Here is a 20,511-nt window from a genome sequence, read left to right on the forward strand (position 1 = left end):
GCTGAACAACAGCTCAACCTGGAGCTGGGCTGCCGTGAGTCGCCGGCGCCGGCATAGGCTGCAGCCCCTGCTGCAGTGGGTTGCCGTGGGCTACTGTGTGTGGCCAGCAGCCAGCATGAGTGGCCAGCAGCTGCAGTGAGCGGCTGTCCAGAAGCTGGCGACTGACTGATCTGCCTCACCCGGAAAGAGCACAATGATAGTGCCAACGTGGGCCAGTGAAGCAACATCCTCCACAACTAGACTGAAGAATAAAATGACAGCAACTTGTCTATTCCCCTTCCCCCAATTCCCCAGCACTGTTCTCATCTCCCCAATTCCCCAATAAAAAATCTTAAAAAAAAAAAAAGACTTCTGAGCAGGGAACAGGCATCCAACCAAGGGATGGCAAAAGTCAACCAAAAAGGTAAACTCTGATGGAAATTTAAGGGAAGGGGGGAAATTGGATATTCAGCAACCAGTTAGGAGGTTAATGAAGTAGTTCATGTAAAGATATCATGACGGCCTATATTATATAGGCAGCAGGAATGGAAAGAAGAATCTGATAATAGGAGATGCCAAGGAAGTAGCATCTACATAACTTAGTAGGATAGCAGTAAGTATTCAAACATGATTCTGAGGTTCCTGAACTAGGTGACCAGATGGTTGTGATGCCGTTAACTGTGATAGGGAACAGTGGAGGAAGAAAAACTTTTAAATAGTTGCAGGGGCATGGAAAGAGGACATATATAATAATGATTAGAAATAGATCTTTCATGTGATTAGAAATTTAATTCAACAGATAGTTGGACTAGATATAGCTTGTATGAATATGAATTGGGGTGATTGAAGCACAGCATTTTTCATTATGTATAGACAGTGTATTTCTTGACTATCCTTGTTTTTTAATCTCAATCTGACCACAGTGGCCAGTATGTTCCTGAGCATTCACCCCTGCCACCCACCTCATATCTCCTAAAAGAATGAAAACGTATTTCTATTAGTCAAAAAAATTCAGAAGGACACATTTGTGATTAAAAATAAATCTTTAAAAATATTATGTATTCCCAAACCTAATTTTTAGAATTATCCATGCCTTCAAAGATTATACAGGTTACAGTATCAAAAATGAATGCTAGGTTACATAGTTAATCAAAATTTTATAACCAGAAATCTTCCTGACAGATGGCTTGTAGAGAAAAGACAAAGTTTATACTTTTAGTGCCAAAGCTAGAAATTTAAAGCCCCAAGTAAATAGAAAAATGAAACACTGTCTTGCAAAATCACCAATTCTCTAGACCCATAAAGGATATTTGGTCATATACAGATAGAGGAAAAAGTTGCAACAGCAGGCATTTCAGACTCCTTCACTTCCCATTGCTTTTGAGATTTTTTTCCCCATGTAAACAAGAAGAGAATGAGTCGTCAATATCTACCAAATGAGTGATTGCAAATGAGTCAGCAAAGTTATAAAAGCGTTTAACTAACTGGCTATCATAAATAAAAATATTGTCTTTTAGAACTTTAAAGACCTGTAATTATACCTTATGAATATATATATATTTTAATATGTACCTTCAAGTAAGGAGAGGATCTTGATATTTTGAATACTTTGGCAACTGGGAGCAGTAAATTTAAGGGATTGCCTGGGTAATAATTCTGCTATGTACATTGCTTTTTAAGGTTTGTACTCTTAATTTGATTACTTAAATTGTGGATACTATTTTAATATTGTACTTTTGTATTTAACTTCTAGTCTGAAGGTCCTTTTAGAATCGTGTGTGTGTGTGTGTGTGTGTGTGTGTGGTTTTGTTTATTCCAGATTAGTTTGATCATTAACCAAGATAGTACCTTAACCTAATATCAGTGGGAGGTTTCTCTGGTTGGTAAACTCTTTACATTCAAAGAACTCTATTATTTTGCTTAAGATTATTGGTCTCAGGTCATATAAACTAGAAGGAATATAAACCTTGATAAGCATTGAAATGGCATGAGTCATCTGACATTCTCACAACATTGGAAAAGAAAATGTTTGTCCTTTGTGTTTTTCACAGCATTTATATAGCTGGGCGGTAGGGAGGAGAAAGATTAGTGGGGAGTTAAAGAGGGAAGTGTTACAGAGATTAGACCTTTAGGCTGTTAACCGCAATGGTCGATGGTCATTGATACCAATTAACGCCAACTGGAATCCCCAATTTGGGGTGCAGTGAAGGGGGCGGATACTTTATTCAGGGCAAACAGCTCAACTGTGATATAGACAGCTGGAGAAAAGCGTAGCTGTGAGGTAGCCCTGGGCATGAAACAGCCCCAGTGTTGCAACTCAGGCCTTCTCCAGAGAGACATCTTAGCTGGTATAGCTCCAGCCAGGGAAATGCTTAAGTGCAAAAGGAAAGTGCTCTCCAAGGGCAACAGGGGAGCTTACTTACATAGAGAGAAGTCCTGGTCCCTGGTCCCTGATTGATCCACTCTCATGCAAATGAGGACTCCAAATCCTCAGTTTGGTTGGTCCAAAAAGCACTGTCCTGATTGATTAATGAAGATGTTAATAAGGTTGTAACTGCACAGCTACGATTGGATGGGGAATATCTCAGTCATATTGGTTGAAATACGATCCCAGGAACTCCTTTATAAGGTTGGCTCAGATGGCAGGAACACAGTGCAGGCAGACAGTTAAGGGCAGGCTTCTCCCTGATGCACGGCTTGTATGAGAGGCCCTTGTTCAGCAATGACTGCTAGGTTCCATTTTTATATTTCAGCCCAGTCAGCCACCAAGAGCCCTTCTTAGTAGGTATCTTCATTCTCAGGGTCAACACAACTAGGACTTAGACTACTGGACCAAGTAATTAATTTAGCCTAATTTTTGAATTGATTTTAGTTGGTGTTGAATACTAACATACATTTCTATCAATTTTATTTTATATTCATTTCTAACCACCTCAGGTCCATGAAAAACCTTACAGTACGTTGGACAAATTTTATATTGCTTTTGAGGATATAGAAAAATGGCATCTATATTACATTTGGGCTTATAAACATTATTTTTCTCAAATTACTAACCTTGATATATAAATCCTTACACTTTTTAGTAGTGAGCTCCTGAGGTAATCTGTCCTACCTTATAAATTGGGAAATGTATAGTTAAAATATTTCTGTCTTTTCCAAATCTCAGATTCCTTAGGATGTAAGCCCTATTTTTTTACCATCCAGGGGACTACTTGTCTTACAGAAAGCCTTCATATAAGAGGCAAATTAGGCTCCAGACTCAACTTATTGGAGGTTAACCTAAAGAGAGTGGAGGTATGTGTTATATATCACAGCTTCCTTACTAAACTATGCGTTCCTTATTAAACTATGAGTTCCTTATTAAACTATGAGTTCCTTAAGATTAGTAACTAAGTCTTGGCATGTTTATATCCCCTATAATTTATATATGCATATTAAGTGCCTGATAACTGTTAATTAAATAAATGAGTATCCTTCCTTTGTCTCATTGGGAGTCATTTAAAATCACTTTAGCACTTGGATTTTTATACTAAAAATGCTTTACCAAATTAAAACTAAATTCCTTTTCTTTTACAGGTGCAGGAGACATTGTTGCAATCATGATTGGCAATCTGAAAGGCACAAAAATTCTACAATCAATTCAAAGAGGCATACAAGTAACAATGGTCATCGAAGTAGGGAAAAAACATGGCCCTTGGGTGAATCACTATTCAATTTTCCTCGTTTCTGTGTCCTTTTTTATTATTACGGCAGCAACTGTGGGCTATTTTATTTTTTATTCTGCTCGAAGATTACGGAACGCAAGAGCTCAAACCAGAAAGCAGGTTTGTAAAGGTCCTTTCTTCCAATTTAAAAATAATTTACTGTATTAACTTTAGTTTTGAAGTCATGCATTTTAATATATTTCGCTTGATAGACAATAATCCATGCATATGTTTTACAAAACCTAGTAATTTTAAAAACTATATCAGCTTATAGCCTCTCAAATCTTTTATTTTCCATAAATTGTCTATGGCTTTAATCCTACCTAATTAAGTCTTCTAAAACCTCATTATGGAGCACAGCCAGCATTTAATTATATATGGGTATAAATACATATGTTTTTAAAATAGCTTTTGTCTAAATTACAAAAGCACTTCGTACTCAATATAGAAAATATAAAAATTAGAAAGTACAAGGGAGTATTTAATCTCTTCTTATGGCAGAGTAGTATTCCGTAGTAGCTAAGCAAAATAAGTCAGACAGAAAAAGTCAAGAACCCTATGACTTCACTCATATGTGGTATATAAAACTGAAAGCAACAAACGAACAAAACAAAAAAACAAAGAAACAAAAACTCATAGACACAAACAACAGTTTAGTGCTTACCAGAGGGTAAGTGGGGGGAAGGGAGGCGGTGGTACAACAGGGTAAAGGGGGTCAAATATATGGTGATAGAAAGAGAACTGACTCTGGGTGGTGAGCACACAATGTGCTATATAGATGATGTATTATAGAAATGTACAATTGAAGCCTATGTATTTTCACTGAATATTATCGCCCCAATACATTTAATTAAAAAAAGAAAGAAAGAAAGCACAGGGAGTTTGCAAGACAGGTCCAAGATGGTGGATTAGATAAATGATATGCCTACTGCATCCTGCATCCCAGGATTGCACCAAAATTACAAATAAATTATAGAACAATTAAGCTCAGGAATCATCTGAAGACTAGCTGAACAGAAGAACCCCTATAACTAAGGATATAAGGAAGAGGCCGCATCAAGACTGGTAGGAAGGGGGAAGACATGACGCAGGCTGACCCCAATCCCACAGAGGGTGGTTGAACACCTGGAGGGACACCTTGGTGACATAGGTTCTCCCTGAAAATGGAGGGGTCCCAGCCCCATGCCGGCCTCCCCAGCCCAGGGGTCCTGTGCCTAGAAGATGAGTTCCCATGGCATCTGATAGTGAAAATCAGTGAGGACATTGTCTGCCCTTCCTAGTGGGGAGAAGAGCACCTGGAAACCCAGACAACCCTCCTGTAGAGTCATCACATGCACTCACTCACTTATGGGCACTCACCTTGTCTGTGGTGCAGGGACAGCAGCTCAAGAGGCCTAGGGACATGCAGGGAAGAACTGAGTTGTGTGGCTTCGGCACAGGAGCTGGAGGGACAGGAGCCATTGTTGTCCCTATGTGGAGTCTGACACACATGTGGTCTACAGGAGGACACAATATTTTCAGGGTTAAGCCCTCCCTCAAAGGGCCAAGTCTGGGACCACGTTTGTCTGGTGGAATCCACGCCTGTGTACTACCTTGGTGACGAGCTGGGTCCCTGTCCCCTCGCACAACTCGTGTTACATCACCCAGGGCACTCTTGACTGCTGGGCTGCTGGCCCCTCCCCACAGACTGTAGAAGCCTTTTTGCAGCTGGTGGACCACCTGTAGTGGCCCTGGAAATGTTTGCTGGTGGGCAGTAACCCAAGACCTGCACCACAGTGTCTCTGAGGCAGCTCTTGGGAATTTGCGGGCCTGAGGTGGGTGGTGACTAGCTGTGGTATTCTGGGGAATTTTTGTGGGGTGATCACAGGCCCAGGACTGCTGCGGGAGTGGAGACTGCATTGACTTTGTAGAAACCACAGACCACACCCTTAGTTCCATGAAACCCCACCCCGTCTATCTAGAACTACAATACATTGCCAAGGACACTCTGGGCACCTGGGTCGCCGGCCCTACCCCACAAGCCAAGCAGGCCTTTTATAGCAGTGAACAGCCTGTGATGGCCCCAGGAGATTTTGGTGATGGACAGAGACCCAAAACCTGCAGAGCAGCCACTCTTGGGCAGCTGTCAGGAATTTGCAAGCCTGAAGCTCAGTGTGTTCTAAGGGCGAAATGGTCACAGGCTGGGCACTGGTGTAAGAACTGAATCTGCATTAACTTTGTAAAAACCACGGGCCATGCCTCATGACTCACTTGAACTCCACCCTGCCCAGCTAGTGCTGCATTGCCTGGGGCACTCTCAACACTGGTTCAACCAGCCTAACCTACAAACCTAAGGAGGCTCCTTCAACAGGTGGGCCTTACGGGCACCCGGCTGGTGGCGATATGCCTAGGGGGCCCTGGACATTTTACTAAGCAGTCTCAGGCCCACAACTGGTGGCAGCCAGCCTCAGTTTACAGCAAGGCCATCCCCACATGCCTCCAGGTCCAGCACAGGCAGCAGCCAACCACATATAACTTTGAGGGCCCTACCAGGTAGCAGCAGGCTGGTAACAGGCAAGGCTGAATTTGGCCTGGATGGGAACCTCTCCCAAGAGACACCAGACAACATACCCAGAGGCCGGCTTCAGACCACACCAGAGTACTACCTGGTTAGCTCCACAAGTGGCACACCCAAAGGGGGTGTCTAAACAGGCACAAGAGCCTGTGGGAAGGAATCCTTCTCTGAGGAGTCAGCCCCCACACAGCAGCTCATACACTGTGGATGTAGACAGCTCTCACAGCCAGTCAGCTCGGGAGTCAGTCCCACCCACTGATGTGCCAAAAGCAATCAAGGCTCAACTACAACAGGAGAACACACACAACACACTCAAGGGATATCCTGGAACACATGCACAAGAGATCAGGGAGACTGCACCATTGGACCACACAGGACGCATACCACATAAGGCTACCCAGCAAAGACTGAGAGATATAGGCAATGTACCTAAACATAGACGCAAACACAGAGATGCAGCCAGAATAAGGAAACAAAAAAACATTTCCCAAGTAAAGGAACAAGAAAAACCTCCAGAAATAGAACTAAATGAAATGGAGGCAACCAGCCTACCAGAGAGAGATTAAAACACTGATTATAAGAATGCTCAAGGAACTTAGTGAGCATTTCAACAAAGAGATAGCAAGCATAAAGAAAGACATAGAAACCATAAAAAAGAACCACGCAGAAATAAAGAATACAATAACTGAAATGAAGAATACATTAGAAGGAATCAATAGCAGATTGGATTGCGGGAACGGATTCAATGGAATTGTAATAGATAAGCATGATATCGGGGGTGGGAGGGCAGTGGATGGGGGGAGGGGGGTTGTTACTTTGTGAGGGTGAAAAGGGTAACTATTGCATTGTTCTGTACACCTGAAACTAACAATTAAAAAAAAAAAACTATTGCTAGGAAAAAAAAAATAGCAGATTGGATGAAGCAGAGGATCAAATCAGCAATTCAGAACACAAAGTAGCAGAATACACCCAGTTGGAACAACAAAAATAAAAAAAATTTAAATGAAAATAGTTTAAGGGACCTGTGGGACAATATCAAGCATAACAATATTCATATCATAGGAGCACCAGAAGGAGAAAAGAGGGAGCAAGGGATCAAGAACCTGTTTGAAGAATGACTGAAAACATCCCTAACCTGCCGAAGGAAATATTGGGTTGTCGGAAAAGTCATGATGCATTTTTGCAACGAAAAATTGAAAAAATATGTCATGACTTTTCTGACAACCCAATAGAAATACAAGCCCAGGAAGCACAGAGTCCCAAACAAGATGAATTCAAACAAGCCCACACCAAGACACATCAAAATTAAAACGGCAAAGGTTAAAAACAAGAGGAAATCCTAAACGCAAAAAGAGAAAGACGACTAGTTAATTACAAGGGAGCTCCCATAAGACCATCAACTGATTTCTGCACAGAAACTTTCATGACCAGAAGACAGTGGCAGGAAATATTCAAAGTGTTAAAAAACAAGGGATTATAACGAAGACTGCTCTACCCAGCAAGGCTATCATTTAAAATTGAAGAAGAGATAAAGAGCTTCCTAGACAAGAAAAAGCTAAAGGAATTCATTACCACCAAGCCAGTATTACAAGAAATGTTAAAAGGGATTCCTGGATTTTTGCCTGTTTTTTTTTTAAGTTTTAAGTATTTTAAATTAAAGGGTGACAATTGTTAGCAAAGTTACATAGATTTAAGGTTTACAGTTCTGTAATACATCATCTATGTAGCACACTGTGTATTCATCACCCAGAGTCAGTTCTCTTTCCATGACCATATATTTGATCCTAAAAGGGCTTCTTTAAACAGAAGAAAGAATAAAACAAATAAAAGAAGATCAAAACTATGAATAATAAAATGGTAATAACTATCTACCTATCAATAATTACTTTAAATGTAAATGGATTAAATGTTCTAATCAAAAGACATAGGCTAGGTGAGTGGATAAGATAACAAGACCCATAAATATGCTTTCTACAAGAGACCCACATCATATCAAAAGACACAGAGACTGAAAGTAAAGGAATGGAAAAAGATATTTCACTCAAATGGAAATGAGAAAAAAGCTGGACTAGCAATACTTATATCAGACAAAATATATTTTAAAATGAAGACTATAATAAAAGACAAAGAAGGACATTACATAATAATAAAGGGTTCAATGCAACAAGAGGACATGACCCTAGTAAATATTTATGCACCTAACATAGGATTACCCAAATATATAAAGCAAATATTGATCAACATAAAGGCAGAGATCAAGATAACATAATCATAGTAAGGTACTTTAACACCCCACTGACACCAATGGACAGGTTTCCAGACAGAAAATCAACACAGAAACAGCGACCTTAAATGAGACACTAGACTAGATGGATCTTTTGGATATTTTTTTAGCGTTTAACCCCAAAGCAGCAGAAGATACGTTCTTTTTAAGTGCACATGGAACATTTTTCTAAGATGGACCACATGTTAGGCCACAAAAAAGTCTCAATAAATTTAAGAATATTTAAATCATATCAAGTGTCTTCTTTGACCATAAAGGTATGAAACTAGAAATCAATTACAAGAAAAAAACTGAAAAACACACAAACACATGAACACTAAATAACATGCTACTAAATAATGAATATGTCAACAATGAGATCAAGGAAGAAATCAAAAGATACCTTGAGACAAATAAAAATGAAAACATAATCACCCAAAATCTATGGGACACAGCAAAAGCATTCCTAAGAGGGAAGTTCATAGCAATGCAGGACTACCTAAAGAAATAAGAAAAATCTCATCTTAACAGTCTACCTAAGGGAACTGGAAAAAGAACAGCAAAGAAAGCCCAAAGTGAGTACCACTAAGGAAATAATAAAGATTAGAGTGGAAATAAACGAAATAGAGATTAAAAAACAATGCAGGGCCGGCCGAGTGGCGCGGTGGTTAAAAACTGGCTTGGGACGCCAGAGGGTCCCTGTTCGGATCCCACATATGAGGGTCAGTGACACTGCCCTCCACAGCTAAGATGCTGAACAACAGCTCAACCTGGAGCTGGGCTGCCGTGAGTCGCTGGCGACGGCGTAGGCTCCAGCCCCTGTGGCAGTGGGTTGCCATGGGCTACTGTGTGTAGCCAGCAGCCAGCGTGAGCAGCCAGCAGCCGCAGTGAGAGGCCATCCAGAAGCTGGCGACTGATATGCCTCGCCCGGGAAGAGCGCAATGATGGTGCCAACTTGGGCCAGTGAAGCAACGTCCTCCACAACTAGACTGAAGAACAAAATGACAGCAACTTGTCTGTTCCCCTTCCCCCAATTCCCCAGCGCTGTTCCCATCCCCCAATTCCCCAATTTAAAAAAATAATAAATAAAAAAACAATGCAAAAGATCAATGAAACCCAGAGCTGGTTTTTTTTAAAGATCAACAAAATTGAAAATCCTTTAACCAGACTCATCCAGAAAAAGAGGACCCAAATAAATAAAATCAGAAATGGAAGAGAAGTGACAACTGACACCAAGAAATACAAAAAAAAAATTTAAGAAAATACTATGAGCAACTATATACCAACAAATTAGATAATCTGAAAGAAATAGATAAATTTCTAGAACCATAAAACCTTCCAAGGCTGAATCACATAGAAACAGAAAATCTTGACATACTGATTACTACCAACGAAATTGAATCAGTAATCAACAAGCTCCCAACAAACAGAAGTCCTGGACCAGATGGCTTCACAGGTGAATTTTACCAAACATTCAAAAAAGAATTAACACCTATTCTTCTCAAACTATTCCAAAAAATCCAGGAGGAAGGAAGGCTCCCAAGTTCATTCTACAAGGCCACCATTACCCTGATCCCAAAACCAAAGAAAGAGGTTACCAAAAAAGAAAGCTATAGGCTGATATCTGTAATGAACATAAATGCAAAAATCCTCAACAAAATGTTAGCAAACCGAATTCAGCAATACATTAAAAAGATCATATGCCACAATCAAGTGCGATTCATTCCTGGTATGCAAGGTTGGTTCACTACCTGCAAAGCAATTAATGTTATACACCACATAAACAAAATGAAAAGTAAAAATCATATGAGATGCAGAAAAAGCATTTCACAAAATCCGGCATCCATTTATGATAAAAACTCCCAGAATATGGGAACAGAGGGAACACATCTTAACATAATAAAGGCCATATGTGACAAACCCATAGCTAATACACTCTATGGGGAAAAGCTCAAAGCATTCCCCTTAAGTCAGGATGCCTGCTTTCACCATGGTTTTTTTCAACATGGTTCAGGAAGCTCTAGCCAAAGGTAGACAAGAAAATGAAAAAAATCAGACGATAAAAATAAATAAGAGGCATCCAAATGGGAAAGCAAGAAGTAAAATTGTCATTATTTGCTGATGACATGATACTATATAGAGAGAACCCTATAGATTCCACCAGAAAACTATTAAAACTGATAAATGAATTTAACAAAGTAGCAGGATACAAAATTAATATTCAGAAATCGGTTGTATTTTTATATACCAATAATGAACTATCAGAAAAAGAAATTAAGAAAATAATCCCTTTTACAATTGCATAAAAAATAAAATATGAATAAATTTAACCAAGGAAGAAAAAGACCTGTACTCAGAAAATTTTGAGATTGAAGAGAGAAATTAAAGAAGACACAAAAATTCACCACCCAAAGTCATTTCTCTTTCCATCAATATATAGATGATGTATTACAGAATTGTACACCTGAAATCTATGTAACTTTGCTAACAATTGTCACCCCAATAAACTTTGATTAAAACACACACACACATAAAAAAAAGAAGATACAAATAAATGGAAATACATACTATTCTCATAGATAGGAAGAATATAATTACAATGCCCATACTACCCAATACAATATGTAGATTCAACACAATCCCTATCACAATACAATGGCATTTTTCACAGAACTAGAACAGATAATCCTAAAATTGATATGGAACCATAAAAGAACCCAAATAGCCATGGCATTCCTGAAAAATAAGAACAAAGCTGGAGGTATCACGCTACCTGATATCGAATTATACTACAAGGTTATAGTAATCAAAATAGCATGGTGTTGGCATAAAAACATACACATAGATCAATGGAACAGAATAGAGAGCCCAGAAAAAAATCCATGCCTATATGGTCGTTTAACCTATGACAAAGGAAGCAAGATTTTGCAATGGTGTAAAGACAGTCTATTCAATTAATGGTGCTGGGAAAACTGAACAGATCCATGCAAAACAATGAAACTGGTCCACTTTCTTACACCATATACAAGAATAAACTCAAAATGGATTAAAGACTTAAATGTAAGACCTGAAATCATAAAACTCCTAGAAGAAAATATAGGAAGTAAACTAGCAGACATTACCCTTAGTAATATTTTTACTGATGTGTCCCCTTGGGCAAGGGAGACAAAAGAAAAAATAAACAAATGAGACTACATCAAACTTAAAAGTTTTTTCACAACAAAAGACACCATCCACAAAACAAACAGACATCCTACTGAATGGGAGAATATATTTTCCAATGATACATCTGATAAGGCGTTAATATCCAAAATCTGTTAAAAAAAAAACAACTCATACAACTCAACACCAAAAACACAGACAATCCAATTAAAAAATGGGCAGAGGACATGAAAAAACATTTCTCCAAAAAGGACCTAGAGATGGCCAATACACATATGAAAAGATGCTCAACTTCACTAATCATCCGGGAAATACAAATAAAAACCACAATGAGATACCACCTCACTTCTGTCAGAATGGCTATCATCAATAAATCAACAAACAACAAGTGCTGCCATGGATGTGGAGAAAAGGGAACCCTCATGGACTGTTGGTGGGATTGCAAATTGGTGCAGTCAGTGTGGAAAACAGTAAGGCGATTCCTCAAAAAATTAAAAATAGAACTACCTTATAACCCAACAATTCCACTCCTGGGTATATATCCAATGAAATCCAAAACACAAATTCGAAAAGATATATGCATCCCATATTCACTGCAGTACTATTCCCTATAGCCAAGATATGGAAACAACCAAAATGCTCATCAATAGATAATTGGATAAAGAAATTGTAGCACACTTATACAATGGAGTATTACTATGCCATAAAATAGAGTGAAATCTTACTATTTGCAACAATGTGGATGAACCTAGAGTATATTATGCTAAGTGAAATAAGTCAGACCGAGAAAGACAAATTCCATATGATCTCACTTATATGTGGAATCTAAAGAACAGAATAAATGAGCAAACAAAACAGAAATAGACTTGGAGATACAGAGAAAAAAACTGATGGTTGTTAGATGGGAGTGGTGTTGAGGGATGGGGAAGAAGGTGAAAGGATTAGGAAGTACAAATTTGTAGTCACAAAATAGTCACAGGGATGTGAAATACAGTATGGGGAATATAATTAATAATGTTAAGACTGGATAGGTTGTCAGATGGGCACCGGACTTATTGGGAGGATCACTTCGTAGATTATATAAATGCCTAACCACTGTGCTGTACACCTAAAACTAATATAAAATAATCTTTATGTCAAAAAATATATGTGTGTGTGTGTGTGTGTTTGTTTGTGTGTAGTCACAGAATGTATAGTACAGCATAGGGAATATATAGTCAATGGTATTGTAATAGCTATGTAAAATGTCAGATGGGTAGTAGACTTGGTGGGGTTATCATTTTGTGAGGGGAGTAAATGTCTAATCATTATGCTTTGTACACATGAAACAAAAAACATTAATCAACCTGCAAATTACCAAAGAGGTTTTTTTTTTAAAACAAACAGAAAAAAAGAAAGTACAAAGTACAAGGGAAGAACCTTCACCCAACATCCCATATAACAAAAAAAAAAAAACCTGTAGTCACCACCCAAAGGTAACCACTGTTATTTTACATGTATGTGTATGTCTGTGCATGTGTGTATTTGTATGTGGGGCTAGGGTTGGGAAGAGAGACTAAGCTGAATGTTAAGAGAAGGCAGGTTTAATGATCTAATGGTGCATGATAGAATGCTAGGCTCCAAACAGTCACATATTCATGATTTCTACCATATTTTAACAACTGATGTATAAGTAAGTACAAAGTATAGAAATAATAGAGCAAACATTTGAAAGTATCATTGAACATGGAAACACCTATAGTTGTGTGGCATTGATCCTATGACCTTTACACTGCCCCACATTCCCCTGATATCGTCACTTCTCTCCTTACCCAGCTTAATTTCCATGGTCACTCCCATGCATACATCTTCAGTTATCTTAGCCCTTGTCTCTGTTATACTTGCTGTCAAAATCCACCCCTGGTTAAATTCTACTTTCCACCTACTTTATACCTGCACCTTGCATTGCTGAAGTAATAGAAAAACATTGACATATGTACAGACTGATCTCACTTTAAATTTTTGACCATAAACTCAGAGTAAGCCCTTAATGCTGCCTAACAATCATACTTTGTTTCCTTAGCCATTTCCTCTCCTGCTTTCCTAGGTGAATAAATCATCATTTATGTTCTCTTCTTCTTAAACCTTCAACACCTCCTCCAACTTTACTCTGAACTTGTATTTTGGATCTTATTCCACTGAGAAAATTGAAGTAATCAAAAGAGTACTTCCACAAACTCCTACGACACCTACCATCTATCTGCATCTATGTCTTTATCATGTACCCTCTGCCTTGCCTTCTGTTGCTGTGGACACACAAAACATGCTTTTATTGCTTCCATTTTCAGAAGAACTTCTCTTGACTCCAGGCCAGAAACCTTGGAGTTATTCTTTTCCCTCTTTTCTCTCACTTCCCATATAACCTCCATAAGCAAATCCTGTTGGTTCTACCTTCATTGTATATGCAGAATCTGATTACTTCTCACCAATGCCATTGCTTCCACCCTCTTCCGAGCCACCATCATTTCTTACCTCCTCCCTGTCTCAATTTCACCATAGCGATAGAGTGGTATGCCATTTCTCCACAATGCTCAGCAGGGATTTAAAGCTTTCACCTGATCATATAATAGGTGCAAGAATATATTTTTATGTGTACTGAGAAATTCCTCTAAAGGCAGTGAAATTCTAGCCACTTCATGCACTCTTTCTCCAATAAGCAAAGATAAACCGAATTTATTTGGGAGCAGAGAAGCAGTGAGGATTTCTATATGGCAAGAAAGTTCATTAAATTTAGGAACAGATGAGAAATTGAAATCTTATTATAAAATCTTCATAAAGATTAGACACCCGCATATAGTAATGAGTGATGATTATCTCAATGTTTAAAATGAATTGACTTCTGTCCTTCTCAAAGAAGCAGCTTATCACATTGGTGGCAGGTTTGGCCTGTTACTAGCTGTAGTCAAAAGGATGTTTCGAATTCCTGTGCCAGGCCATTCAGTAGTTTCACGCTATGTTAATATTTGACCTTTGTATATTGTGCTGTTTTTATCTCTGAAGTGGGAAAGAAATTGGTATCATGTATGAGTAACCAAGGTTATAGTTACAATCATAAGAGTATTTTGTTTGCATGTGTTCATGGTAGGGTTTGTATTTCTATATTCCAAGTGCTATGATAAATCTATTAACGTGGCATTAAACCCTGTCAGCAAGTAATACAGCTTATAAAGAACTTCCTGGTGTCCTACAAGTTCCATTTTCAGAGTAATTTTCAGAGTTTATAAAATATATTTTATGAAAATATATTATAAACTGTACAAATGGTAAAGGAAAGAAATAAAACCTCTCACTTTTCAGGGAAGGCATTTGAGAGGGCCTCTTTCACTACTTAATGGGCTATATCTGTTTATCCCTTGGTGATGAAAGGATTAAATATGACTGATAATCCTTTTGCTTATAAATATTTGAATTTATATATATAATGATGGCTATAACTATATGTATGATGGCTATAACTATCACTAAATGGTTAACTGCATTATACCCATTTTGTGGGTAAAAATGGTAATTAAACTGAGTTTGGAAACTTACCTTCATTACAATATTAGGAATTCATTAGTAAATTCAGGAATTTCTACCCTCCGAACCATTATGATGAATACTATATAATGTCAGGCAAACTGATAAATGTGTAACCATACATTTTGATGACTAAAATGCCCAAATATAATGGGCAGCACATAGTGGCTGCATTCCTGACATGTCATAGAAGGATGTGTAAGAACAAATACCATCCCTATTTATCTGGATGAAAAGCTTTTAAACAAGATGAAAAGTATCAACGGGTTGTGAGTGAAGATAATGTACTAGGCATTACATGGTGGATTCGTGTCCCCACTGGAAACAACCCTAACCTGAGACAAGGAAGGTGATGGGAAACCTTATGGCATGCTCAAACTAAACTGAATTTGGGAGTAACCACTATACATTTGACTCTGGCATAGGACACCCAGCATTTGTAGGTACAGTGCATGTATCCTAATGGCACTCAAGCAATTAATACTCAGTGGCAATGAGGCATGTATTAGATTAAACATTGGCCAGTGAAAGAAAAGAGGGCTCTAGGTGAAACACAAACAGGCCTAGGTATAATGGAACAAACTGAATTTACTTTTAATGAAGAGTGACTTTCAGAAGAAAATAATTTACTCTCTAAAATAGATAGGTTGGAAGGAATCATCCTACAAGTGGAGGGAAAAGAATGAGAATCCACTTGGAAAAATGATAAACCTTGATAATATAGTCACACAGACCCAATGTATAATGCTAGAGAATGCTAGCTCTCAAGCTGGGAAAGAGCATACACTCTGATACAACAGGGTCTGTTAACTGTTTTATTGCAAATGGAGGCCCAAGTGGCGCTGGGGTAACTGCCTTCCATTTTTAGCTATGGAAGCTTAGAGAGAGCACCTTTGAGACATATGCAGATCCCCAAATTTACGGAAAATGTTCTAGATGAAATTGTAACTTACTTGTACATTGTTGATCTCTAACTAATCTTGACCAAAGGGTGGGCCAACATAAAACTAGCTGGTAGGAATAGGAATAAAACTGAATGATCCTCATGTATCCCCCAGGGGAGGGAGATGGCCTTACCGCACCACAGTAAATGGGAAACTAACTATATAATAATGTGAGTTGAGACAACTGATTGGCTTTGTCTTCAGCTAACATGGAAACTAGAAATAATGGAAGCATCGCTACTGGTGACAACATTTGTACATAATAATATCTGGTATGTAGGCAAAGAACAATTCTTCCAGGAAGGTTTAATAAATGCTCTGTGATACTTTCTGATTTATGTTGTAACCAAACCAAACTGTATCATAACCATGTTTTGATATGGCATAATACTAGCATTGTTGGTAAGATTCAACTACCTTACATAAATAAGTCACATGACAATCACATTATTGGGAAATTGAAACCTCCCCAGGATGTGATAACAGTAGAGAAGGACTATCCTGAGGAAGAAATAGATTTAGTTCATTACTATATTAAATAGCTCTGTGCAATTTATCACTAAGTTCAAGTGGCCGTAGATCAATGGAGGAGTAAACATATTAAATAGGTATATCAGTATAAATATATTTGAAATGGTGTTATGGACTGGAAGAATTGTTTCTTTGAGCCTCTTTTCACCCTTCATTGGCTTCTAAACTACAAGATATGCTTATGGTATTCTTACTGTGCCTCATGTATAAATGGTGTAACTAAATGTAGAAGCCCAAATAACTATGACTGTTATGTTGTTTAAAAGACCTTGACCAAGAACAAGGGGATGGATTGTGAGGAGAGATAACACAGATCTAGTTGCTTACTCCTTCTAAGCCTCCAAGAGACCCATGATTGGCCCTTGGCCAACCCTGGAAATGTGCTCCTCAAAGTGTTCATTATGTTGGTGATTGATGATTTTTTTTTAATAGACACTTGGAACAATGAACCATGTTGTACCAGCTTGTCAAGGCTGTTGGCACAAAAATGAAGATTGATGATATGCACCTGCTTTCATTGTTGGGGTCCTAAGTTTCAGGCAGCATGGCCAGTTGCTAGCAGAATTACCTAGTGACCAGCCCCTGCCCCTCATCTGGGCCTCAGACCCTGAGACTCAAATTGGCTCCCTGAGCAGAGATATGTCACACATGTCCTTGTAGTTCACTGCCAACGAGTTATCAGTCCTGTGTGGTCTCAGACAAGGAAGAACTAAGCTGTATTAATATCTTAAAATTTGTCCTTGAACTTAAAGCATAACTAAAAATATCTGAAATATTTCTTAATGGTTACATTAAGTTTTCTCTACTAGTACATGGAATTAACTGGAAGATTCATCAGGTGTCTGCATACGCTATCAATATACTATACACATTTGTAGTGGGTGTGTTTGTATGTATGTATCTGTTTCTGCCCCTATTTGAGAGTTACCATCTTTTACAAAACCATTATTTTGGCTCTTATATAAGAAGAGCAGATTAAACAATTTTTTGTCTGAGTAAGACCTAGTTTATAGTCTTTTTCTGACTGTCTCACTGAACAAAAGGAAGCTCTTATAATGGGTCTCAGGATTTTTATATATTTGCTTACTCTAATTTTATATTTATATCACTGATTCTAAAGGTTTTGATTGTTTTTCCTTGAAAAATGAGATGATCTGAGCCATAACCTATCTACCAGGTCGAAATCCCCTGTCTCTCACTGCTTTTCCTTACAGTGTGCTTCCTCACACTGTTCACAGGGATCACCTTTATGAGAGTGGTTTACATTCCTATTTATCCCCATCTCTGTAGTTCTAGTCTTATGGGAGCTGTTTTTATAGCCTGTGCCTCATCTTTCCTTTAGGGATATTTTCATTCAAATATTATGCATAGGTTTTTATTGGAAAAAAGATAGATTTACTTCAGTTCTTGTATACACATATCTAAACAGCCACATGACTCAAACACATATTTTGTTCACAGAAATATATCTGAGGAAAATAATCCTCTTACGGTAATTCTTGATTTTAAGTATTCTGTGTTATAAATGCTGAGCCACATTTTTATGAAAATAATTTATTTTAAAAAGCGATGACTTAAATGCAGGAGTATCTAGTGTGCTTATATCCACCCACCTTTCTTGCTTTTGCACACCCTGCCCCTATCAAGTAATTAGGTTTGACTACATACCTAGTGTTATTCATGTGGGTTTCAGTTAAGCTAAAAGCTGAATGCCTTGGGACCAAAATCCAGGCTGACAAATCACCAGACTGAAACATTTATTTTACTTAATTGGAAATAAATACACAAATGAGATGGTAGAATATCATTTTCAGCCCAAATAAAGTCCTACTCAGAACCAAAAAATATACGAGGTATGATCAAACAATATGGTGAATATTTAAATAAAAAATGTATTACAGTAAAAGACATATTGCCATTAGTCCCCCTCAAAATACTCCCCCTTGCTTCAAACACACTTATCCCATCGTTCTTGCCACTTTCTGAAGCAGTTCTGGAAGTCCTCTTTCGTGAGTGTCTTTAGTTGCGCTGTCGTGGCTGCCTCGATGTCCTGAAACATTTTAACTTTGGGGAAGAGCCAGAAGTCACACGGTACCAGACCCAGTGAATGCAGTGGATGAGGACACACTATAATGTTTTTATTTGACAGAAATTTCTGTATACCAAAAGCGATGTGTGACACGGAGCATTGTCATGATGGAGGATGATTTATAGCACAAGTTAAAACACACCTTCTCTCAACTGAAGCTCATGCCCAGCCTGACTGCACCAAACAAATTGATGCTTGTCACACACTGTTACTAAGGTTCCACGTGCTGCTTCCTGTACTGGAGATCCCTGCCTTTCTGTTGGATGGCACTTGGCGGCAGCATTCACTGTATTTTGTGATCACAATGGAAAAGCTCCGTGTCACACATCGCTCCTGCTATATAAATCTCTGTCAAGTAAAAACGTTACGGTGTGTCCTCATCCACCTTTTTCACCGGATCTGGCACCGTGTGACTTCTGGCTCTTCCCGAAAGTCAAAATGACCATGGAAGGTGAATGTTTTGAATGGATTCAGGAAATTAAGGCCACGACAGTGCAAGTAAAGTCACTCACAAAAGAGAACTTCCAGAACTGCTTCAGAAAGTGGCAAAAACGATGGTATAAGTGTGTTTGAAGTGAAGGGGAGTATTTTGAAGGGGCTTAATGGCAATGTGTCTTTTACTATAATAATTTTTTAATTGAAACATTCACCGTGTTGTTTAATTGCATATAGCTGAGATTCTTCAGTGACTACAGTGATCGCTTTTGAATAGAGTAATGACGTTAAGCTTCTGTTTAAAAAATCATTGGCCAACAACCAAGCTTCTTTGTATCAGTCTTCAACTCTGCTGCCAAATATCCTTAGACCAAGTATCTCTTAAGTTAGGAGAAGTGGAGGGGAGAGTCTACTCATATAAAATACTTGTTTAAAAGAGTTCCCCAAACCTCAGTTGGTAATCAATTTAGAAAGGATTTGAAGATTGGATAATATTGGGTTGTCGGAAAAGTCATGAAACACTTTTTTCCTATGATTTTCGCTGCAAAAATGCGTCATGAAATTTTTTGACAACCCAAAAGCTGACTTTGAGATTTCTTTTTTATTATCTCTTTCCTTTATCTTCTTCACAAGGAATGTGAAGTCTTTTAAAGGTTTCTTTGCTATTGTACAATGGAGATAGTGTGCTATAGTGGAGAGATCATGTGCTTTAAAGCCAGATAGAACCTGGGCTTGAGTTGGTTCACAGTTCTGCAACTAATCAGCTGCCTGGATTTTAGTCAAGCTTATGAACCTTTCTTGTCTATAAAACTTGGATATTAAAATACCTATTCCAGGCTGGCCGAGTGGCTCAGTTGGTTAAGAGCGTAAGTTCTAAGCAACATGGTTGCCGATTGGATTCCCACATGGGCCAGTGATGTTGTGCCCAAGCCGAGCTGCCAACAGGTGGCAGGATGGCTCAGCTGGTTAGAGCACGTGCTCCTAACAACAAGGTTACCGGTTCGACTCTTGCATGGGATGGTGGGCTATGCCCACCTGCAACTAAGATTGAACACATAACCTTGATCTGAGTGGCCTCAAGCTGCCGACAAACGGCCAGATGGCTCAGTGATTAGAGCGTGCGCTCTTAGAAACAAGATTTCTGGTTCAACTCCCACATGAGATGGTGGTCTACGTCAACTCACAACTAAGATTGAACACGGCACCTTGAGCTGAGCGGCCACAAGCTGCTGAAGGGGTGGCTGGATGGCAACTGCACTTGGAGCTGAGCTAGCTGCGCCCTCCACAACTAA

General features: G+C 38.6%; 1 protein-coding gene across 2 annotated transcripts in view; it reads left to right on the forward strand.

Annotated features, from left to right (window-relative positions):
- RNF128 (ring finger protein 128) overlaps positions 1 to 20,511 on the forward strand; it is a 126,613-nt gene that overhangs the window by 85,784 nt on the left and 20,318 nt on the right. For both annotated transcript variants that reach the window (XM_019661486.1, XM_019661485.1), the window contains exon 2: positions 3,556 to 3,803. In XM_019661486.1, the coding sequence (XP_019517031.1) occupies positions 3,556 to 3,803 (248 nt within the window). The remainder of the gene's footprint in view (positions 1 to 3,555; positions 3,804 to 20,511) is intronic.

The sequence above is a fragment of the Hipposideros armiger genome, unplaced genomic scaffold (assembly GCF_001890085.2).
Source record: "Hipposideros armiger isolate ML-2016 unplaced genomic scaffold, ASM189008v1 scaffold_350, whole genome shotgun sequence".
In the NCBI taxonomy this organism is placed as follows: Eukaryota; Metazoa; Chordata; class Mammalia; order Chiroptera; family Hipposideridae; genus Hipposideros; species Hipposideros armiger.